General features: G+C 42.7%; 1 protein-coding gene across 4 annotated transcripts in view; it reads right to left on the bottom strand.

Moving 5' to 3' along the window:
* Positions 1 to 8,032, bottom strand: part of LOC306697366 (disintegrin and metalloproteinase domain-containing protein 9-like) — a 24,833-nt gene extending 16,801 nt beyond the window's left edge. For 3 of the 4 annotated variants that reach the window (XM_079161220.1, XM_079161222.1, XM_079161223.1), the window contains exons 1-4: positions 7,555 to 8,014; positions 4,446 to 4,543; positions 1,642 to 1,700; positions 901 to 979 (exon numbers count right to left, since the gene is read on the bottom strand). In XM_079161220.1, the coding sequence (XP_079017346.1) occupies positions 901 to 979; positions 1,642 to 1,700; positions 4,446 to 4,543; positions 7,555 to 7,648 (330 nt within the window). In that variant the 5' untranslated portion in view covers positions 7,649 to 8,014. The other variant, XM_079161221.1, reaches the window with a different exon arrangement.
* Positions 8,033 to 9,113: the final 1,081 nt, after the last annotated feature.

The following is a 9,113-nucleotide window of genomic DNA, read 5'->3' as shown; positions in this document are numbered from 1 at the left end:
CTTTAGCGTCTCAGAACTCCGTCACTGGTTAGTTAGTTAGATTCATGAAAGTCACTCTGAATACATGCAGACATCCTCTTCATGTTCTTCTCAATGAACTGAAGGAAATGTCTTCCATCAGACGTTGAACATCTTCCCACCACGTTCCTGTTCTCGTTACATTCTCAAACACACGAGTACTCAGAGGAGTTATTTGGTGCGGGAAGCTCCAGACACACTGAGGAGCGTTTAGATGCGTCATAAGTATTTTATGAACTATTATCAACTCATACTTATTCATTATTATTAACTTTAAATAAGCGTCATGGAATAGTTAGCGGACTTGTTTGTAAAGAAATAAATGCATAAAAAGGTTCTAAACTAAACATCCTGAGGACCTTCTGGTTATTATGTAACGTTGTATATTAATATCTTTAGAACAGACTGAGCTTTAGAACCAATAATGTTCTCAAAGAAACACGCAGAAGAAGTCCTTTTGAGCTCCTGTTTTCTTCTTCTACTCTTTTATTTCTGCTTCAGTTGTTTTTTTCATGTTTGACTCCTCCTCCTCTCCTGATGCCAGCTTCCTGTTCTAGTTCATCCTGATGCTCTGATTGGTCACAGCAGAAGCTCCCTGTGTGTGTGTGTGTGTGTGTGTGTGTGTGTGTGTGTGTGTGTGTGTGTGTGTGTGTGTGTGTGTGTGTGTGTGTGTGTGTGTGTAGGTGTGTATGTGTGAGTGTGTGTGCGAGTGTGTGCGTGCGTGCGTGCGTGTGTAGGTGTGTGTAGGTGTGTGAGTGTGTGTGTGTAGGTGTGCGTGAGTGTGTGTGTGTAGGTGTGTGTGTGTGTGTGTGTGTGTGCGCGTGCGTAGGTGTGTGTGTGTAGGTGTGTGTGTGTGTGTGTGTGTGTGTGTGTGTGTGTTACCTGTACAGGTGGTCTGGATGTGATGAGTGATCCGTTGTGACTGTAGGAGAACACGGTGAAGTCTGCAGGAAGCAGCAGTCTGAAAACAACAACAACAACAACAACAACAACAACAACAACAACAACATGTCACTTGAGCCTCATTTCCTGTCCATCAGAGAAATAATGTGAGGAAACATTTTAGAGAATAAAAGTAGAAATAAAACAGGTAAAGACGTAAACAACAACAATCTGAAGTCACATGTGATCTTTGAGGAAACATGATATCAGTGATGTCATTTTGTTGTATTTGTTTACTCGTTCAGCAGACTGTTATCCTCGTTTAAACTAAAGTTTATCAGTCTGTTCAAACAAAGTTTAAACATTCAAACTAAACATTCCTGCTGATGACATCATGAAGTGACGGATGTGATTGGCCAATCAGCAGTGAGTGATATGATGTCATCAGGCTGAGATTAGATTCATTAAAAGGACAAACAACACGTTCTGTGTTCCTCGTTCACCAACAGATTCATTTAGATCAACATGAACGTTATTTAACCGTCATGCTTGATGGTTAAATAATCATCTTACAGGTTGATGAAAACAACATTTCATGGTCTTCATCACTGTGAGACGCAGTAAGAGGACCTTGAGTTTAGTTTTAATTGCATGTTTCCACATATTCCACATATGACAGCCCATAATCGATCATAAAGCATCGTGAACGAGCTCAGAGCGTCTCTCTGAATCACAACTTACTCGTTTCTCTGCAGGTGAACGACGTGATCGTTTCCGTCCACGCTGATGACGTAAGACACCTGAAGACAGACAGACGGTCAAGTTAGAGCTGCATTCTCTCTAGTGTCCACCAGGGGGCGACTCCTCTGGTTGTATAGAAGTCTATGAGAAAATGACTCTACTTCTCTCTTGATTTATTACCTCAGTAAACATTGTAAACATGAGTTTATGGTCTCAATCTCTAGTTTCAAGTCTTCTTCAATACAGCATGATGTTCATTTAGTAAATGATGGTCCATTTAGAGTCACACAGACCATAAAGCAGGGGATGCTTTAGGGGCGGGGCTACACGGTGATTGACAGGTCTCTACCAGAGACGTATACGGCGTCACATTGTAAACATGAGACTAAAAGACTGTGAAGGATTCAAAATGTCCACAAAGCAACAGGTGGACTCTCATGAACAGCCTCTGGTTGTGACTCACCAGGTGTGAACAGGAAGCTTCACAGAGAGGCTGCAGCAGAAAGTCCAAGGTCACCTGAGCCTCTGACTCACCTGCAGATATCTGTGTGTGTGTGATTACTGCGGGGGTGAACACACACACACAGACAGCTGGTGTGTGTGTGTGTGTGTGTGTGAGAGTTTGAGGTGAACCAGGACAGGAAGTCAGCGGTGGACTACACCTCCCAGCTGCCAACAGCAGCTCCTCTGAGCTTCTTCTGCTCCATTAAGAATCAGATTCACTCTCTAATGTTCAGTTCTAACAAGATTTACACGCGTTAGCTTGATGTTAAAGGTGTGGCTCAGCATTAGCAGTGTTAGCATGCTAATGTTAGCATTCAGCTTAAAGTCACAGCTTCATGGATGACCAGCTGAGATGTCCTAAAAAGGCCACCGTACAGAGGACGCTGTTCTTACCTTTTGAAACTTATTTGGACTTTTATATTTATTTATTGATTTATAATCATTTCCGTCTTATGTGTGCTGTACGGACATTGTATGAAATATGGCCTTAATGTAACTTAACGTTATATAAACGTGATATAAAGTCAGTTTTAATGAACGGCGACATTCATTCCGTTTCATATGAAACAAAGCTTCAGAGGACACGTAGCCAGGCTAGCTGTTCCCCAGTCTTTATGCTAAGCTAAGCTAAGCAGCTGCTGGCGGTAGCTTCAATCTGAACATCTGAACCTCTCAGACAGAAGAAGAGGATTCACCTAAAGGTTCAAACTGTTGAGCTTCTAACGATATTATTGAGAGTTATAAACCGTTAGTTCAGTGTATAATGAGCCTAAAGCGCCTCCTGAGCTGCTCCTGAACCATGTGGAGTCCACATCGTGGACCACGTGTACGGGGGTCTGGTCTCTGCTGAAAGGAAACACTCTGAAGTTTCAGAATCCCTGTGAGTGCTGCTGGCCTCCAGTAACAGAAGTTTGAACAGTTGAATACAGACGGCGCCGTGTTTGCATGGAACGTGAAGGTAAATTGAGAACATAGGTCGCTAGTTAGCATATCCGCCGGCTAATTTCATATGATGCAACAGCAGTTTATGGACGTAATAATGTGTTTTTGGACTAAATCTTTGACTGGATGGGATCGTCACGACCTTTGCCAAATGTAACACGAGCGTTTCTGTTGGAATGTAATCGATGGATTTCTCTGAAGACTCAGAGGTGAGGCGTCTGACAGAAGCGTTGAGTGAACCCGCTGCTGTGATCGTGTCTCGAGATGGTTTACGTGAATCAACTCTGGAGAATCGTAGCTTTCTAACGAGGTGTCGCTTCAGTGCCTCCCTATACGTACTAAACACTCCGTGTTCACAGGTTACGGAGCTACAGATGTGTGTGTCGCCTGCAGCGTATAAAAACATGTCTGAACACACACACACACACACACACTCTGAGCATCACATTCCACCAGAGTGTGTGTGTGTGTTCATACTGAAGGCCATGTCCACATCACGACTCTTCACTACGCTGGGCGCGCTCGTGGTTGCTGATCTAAACAGGAAGTAGATTGGTTGCTGAGTTTAAATAATACGACAGAGTAATAAAGTCTTTAATGATGAAAGCTCGTGTTTGATACTTTAGATCTTCTCTAAAATCTTCCTCTATGAACTCAAACACAGCTCGTGGAAAGTTTTATTTTTCAGACTTAGTTCCAGCGCTAACTCTCTCTCTCCTCATATTTACGTTAATATGAACACGTTCACATCACGTTCACTAGATTATGATCCATGAATGTGGTCGACTCGTCTCTCTCGTTCCCTCGGTGTGGTTGTTCTCACTCGTAGCTCTGCTGGAGTCTTCTCTGTCCGGCGTAAAACTCCGGCGTAGCGTGGACGCAGCAAAACGTACGAGTTTAAAATGGAGCCGGAGCGATGTGGGCGTGGCCTGAAGCTCAGCGGACTCGTCCCTCATCAGAGTGGAACCTTTCTTCTCACTGCTGCAGCTCTACTGGGGGACTCTTTTCAGCTGCGCACACACGGAGTCTGACATTAAACCCTGCTGCTGTTACCGGACAGATATATAATAATAATGTTATTTATATATTAATATATGACTAAATACAGAGGTCACGTGTGTACCATGTGACCTCTTTTTGAGAGGAAACAAAGCTACTGAGCCTCATGATCATTATGGGATGTTAGACGACGGTTCTATTGTATTCCACATCTCGTGAAAGTGTGGAGAGTTACTGATCTGCTGACTCAGCGAGGTCACACAGACAGGAAGTGGATGTGATGGCTCAGCTGTTCCTTCTGCTGAGTGTTGTGTGTCACTAAAGAGGCGTAACGTTACAGTAGTAAAACAGCTCAGCACCTGATTGGGGAGTCTGCCGCCCGCGTCCCGCCTCAGCCGGCCTCCTATTGGTCGAGGGACAGTCAGCTGATAGGAGGAGAGCTCCGTCTGCTGAGAGTCTGCAGGAGGAAACATGGAAACAGACTGTCAGAGATGTGGAGGAGTACATGGAAATACTCAAGTACAAGTACTTCAGATGCTTCAAAGTACTCCACATGTTAAAGCTGCATTCTCTCTAGTGTCCACCAGGGGGCGACTCCTCTGGTTGTATAGAAGTCTATGAGAAAATGACTCTACTTCTCTCTTGATTTATTACCTCAGTAAACATTGTAAACATGAGTTTATGGTCTCAATCTCTAGTTTCAAGTCTTCTTCAATACAGCATGATGTTCATTTAGTAAATGATGGTCCATTTAGAGTCACACAGACCATAAAGCAGGGGATGCTTTAGGGGCGGGGCTACACAGTGATTGACAGGTCTCTACGTCGCTCCTCCTCAGTCCAGATGTGGTCACTTCCTGTTCACTGGTTGCAAAAAAAACAAGATGGCGACGGCCAAAACATAGAAATCGAGGCTTCAAAACATTCGTCCACAAACCAACGAGACACGTCAGGATGACGACGTCTGGACACACACACACACACACACACACACACACACACACACACACACACACACACACACACACACACACACACACACACACACACACACACACACACACACACACACACACACACACACACACCTTGTCTCCATCTGTTCACAACACAACAGACAAGATGGTTAGTAACCCTGTATATGTGTGTGTGTGTGTGTGTGTGTCTTGTGGGCGGACGTCTCTTTGTGTGTAGTATTCTGTAACCATGGTAACAGCTGCAGTCGTCTCTTTAAATCAGTGATTTTCACCAGTGAGCTGTGAGAAAATGTCCAATTTCACTTAATGAGTCCCACAAAATATGATTTAGTTGTTGTAAACACAGCTGCAGCATCGTGTGTGCTCAGCAGTAACACTCCTCCATGCCGATGGGGGCAGTAGGGAGACGTAATGACGTGCTCATTTTAAACAGTAGAGTTAAATGAGCGCGGGAGAGGTTGAGATGACGAGTCCCAAGTCAAGACCTGCAAGTCCTAACTCAAGACGGGGATCAAGTGTTCAAGTCCTCTTCAGAGGAAGTGTGTCACTCTGTGGTGATGTAAGAATAAAACAGGAAACGGACCACTTCTCCTTCTTCTTCTTCTCTGTTCACAGCTGTTTGTTTCTCTCCCTTCAAACGAATGAACTCATGACAGACGAGTGAATCACGTCCTCTCTGTGGTGTTTAAGAGCTCACCTCAGGTCCTCCATGAGGCCCCATGAGCTACACACCAACTACACACCAGCTACACCCAGCTACACACCAGCTACACACCAGCTACACACCAGCTACACACCAGCTACACCCCAGCTACACACTCAGCTACACACCAACTACACACCAGCTACACACCAGCTACACACCAGCTACACACCAGCTACACACCAGCTACACACCAGCTACACACCCGGCTGGTTTACTTCATAAAGCTTCATGTGATAATCTGCATCATACGACACGTTTCTGTAGTTTTATCACATTCTGATCTGATTATGTTTCTATGAAAGAGACTCAGTTTTGTTGTCTTGTGGTTTTGTCTTGATTCCGGATCTCTAACCCAGTTATTAACCCGTTATTAACCCGTTATTAACTTAGTTATTAACCCGTTATTAACTTAGTTATTAACCCTTTATTAACTTAGTTATAAACCCGTTATTAACTTAGTTATTAACCCATTATTAACCCAGTTATTAACCCGTTATTAACCCAGTTATTAACCCATTATTAACCCAGTTATTAACCCGTTATTAACCCAGTTATTAACCCAGTTAATGAGAGTTTTATAGAATAAATAGAAACATTTTAAAACGTATTGAAAACAGACAGGTGTGAGAGACAGACAGGTGTGAGTCTGTAGATGAGTGTGTGTGTGGTCGTCAATAAGAGTAGAAACATAGAAGAAGAAGAACTCAAAGAGTGAAAAGAGACTCTGAGCTGCTGATTCCTTCATGTTCAGTCTGGAGAAAAGAAACAGAGTGAGTCATCGTTCAGGGAAACAGGGAGTGCTGCTGAGTGAGTGAGTGTGTGTGTGTGGGGGGGGGGGCAGTAAATGTAATCACTCAGATTCATTCAGACTCTGTGGATGTTTGAGTGTTTGTCTGTGGATCCTCAGCGCGCGCGCGCGCGCACGCGCGCACACACACACACACACACACACACACACACACACACACACACACACACACACACACACACACACACACACACACACACACACACACACAGTGGAGCTGCTGAAAGACTCGCCTGTGAGCTGAGAAGATAAGCTGCTTAAAGCTGAACCTCAACAAGACGCTAAAGAACACACACACACAATCTATAAAACACACACACACACACACACACACACACTGAGGGAGCTGGAGGCTGAGCCGTCCACATAGAGAAGAATCCACAGATCAATAAATCCACAGAGCTGTCAATCACTGTGTAGCCCCGCCCCTAAAGCATCCCCTGCTTTATGGTCTGTGTGACTCTAAATGGACCATCATGTACTAAATGAACATCATGCTGTATTGAAGAAGACTTGAAACTAGAGATTGAGACCATAAACTCATGTTTACAATGTTTACTGAGGTAATAAATCAAGAGAGAAGTAGAGTCATTTTCTCATAGACTTCTATACAACCAGAGGAGTCGCCCCCTGGTGGACACTAGAGAGAATGCAGCTATAACACATGAAGACTGTGTACTGTACAGTGTAGTACACTAAAAGTACAATAGAGGAGTAGTGTACAGTACAGTAGACTGTAGTACAGCACATTGTGTAGTACTACTACTACTGCAGTGTAGTACAGGGTTGTACTTTTCACTGCAGTGGTACAGTGGAGTACATTAAAGTATAGTAATCCTCATTCAGACTCTTCCTCCTCACTGTACTCCTCATCCTCACTGTACTCATCCTCACTTTCCTCCTCATCCTCACTGTCCCCTCTTCCTCCTCACCTTACTCCTCTTCCTCCTCACCGTACTCCTCTTCCTCCTCACTCACCTCTACAGTGTGAGTTTCCGCTCAGCAGCAGACAGAAGAAGAAGAAAACCTCCAGCAGCTCCACTCTCCCTCCCATCATCATCTTCTTCATCATCTTCTTCTTCTTCTTCTTCTTCTTCTTCTCTCTCTTTTTTAAATGTCACCGGTCAGCTCTCACACAGTCCGTCCTCCTCTGTGTCTTGATATAGTTATTATAATATTTACGGTAGTTTTTACTGTTGTCTTCCCGCCGTCTCCCCCCAAAGAGCCTCATGCTAAACACCCCGGAGTGTTTTTTAGCATTAATGTCCCAGCAGCCAGCGGGGGTTTAAATGTAGCCGTTTTAAGCTAACAGTCGGAATCCAAAATGTCTCCTCGCGGATGTTTCAGTTGTTAAATCTGTGAATTTAAAACACAAACTGTGAGAGTGAATGTTTCCTTTGTTGAACCCGACAGTCGTGTTCCAGTAAAGTGTGTCCTCACCGAGTGAAGCGCATATTTCTCTCCTCGTAAACTCGGGAAGAAGCTAAGAAACAAGCTAGCGGAAACCCCCGCTGCTTCCTGTGAAGCCCTTCAAAATAAGAAACTCTAGAAAGACCATTGAAGATTTTTCAGTGATCATATGAGAAATCTGCAATTAATAAATAAAGTTATTATTATATTATATCTTCAAAAACTTTATTTTGTTGAGGGAAAATATGGTGTTTGGTTTATTCAAAATCGCCAAAAAGACAATTTTACAATTAATTTGATAATTATGTTTTTTAAATGTATTAATTAATGTAAATTCACATGTTGAGCACTATGTGATATTATTATCTAACTCCACAAACACAAAGGTTAACGATACACTTAATATCTGCATCAATCAGCCTGTAATATTAGTATATGTTGATAAATAAATACATTTTGTTCCCCCTCGATCATATATTTAGTATTGTATTCATATCATGCTGTCATTTATTTCTAAACACTCCATTTCACTCTTTTGTGAAACAGAAAATATGAATTGCATTGAACTTATTTGTAAAACTGAAAACTAATAAACACTATTTCAAAAACAGACTCTAATCTTCCACAAATGAAAAAAACAAATGTTTTTTGTTATTTTTGTACCGTCAAAACTCCAGAGCTTTTATTTTGAAGTCTCACAAGTGAAAACAGAAGTCATTGGCTGGTTAGTTTCTGCTGACGTCACAAAATTAATCTCCAGCTGGGAAAAAAAAAAGAAATGAAAAAGCTCCAACAGCGCATGCGCATCTTTAAAATCTACATCGGGCTGTACAGCGGCGCGAACCGAGCGCTCCTCATTCACTTCATAACTTTATAGTAATTTGATGATGTTCAAAGTTCGACCTTCACCCAAACCCCGCCGGGAGGTCCCGACACATTATTCAAACGTACCCTCAGCCAATGAGAGACAAGAGTCTTTAAATCATCACTGATTGGCTGAAAATTAATCCCAATAAAGAAGATTATCTAAACTTTAACTTCTTAAAATATGAGTTTGATTTAAAACGACATCACATATATTCAAAGAGACAATCTGATGAATATTAAAATATGTAAAACTTTACATA

Source organism: Pholis gunnellus (genome assembly GCF_910591455.1).
Source record: "Pholis gunnellus genome assembly, chromosome: 6".
Classification (NCBI taxonomy): Eukaryota; Metazoa; Chordata; class Actinopteri; order Perciformes; family Pholidae; genus Pholis; species Pholis gunnellus.
This window is presented reverse-complemented; position numbering and strand designations above follow the sequence as displayed.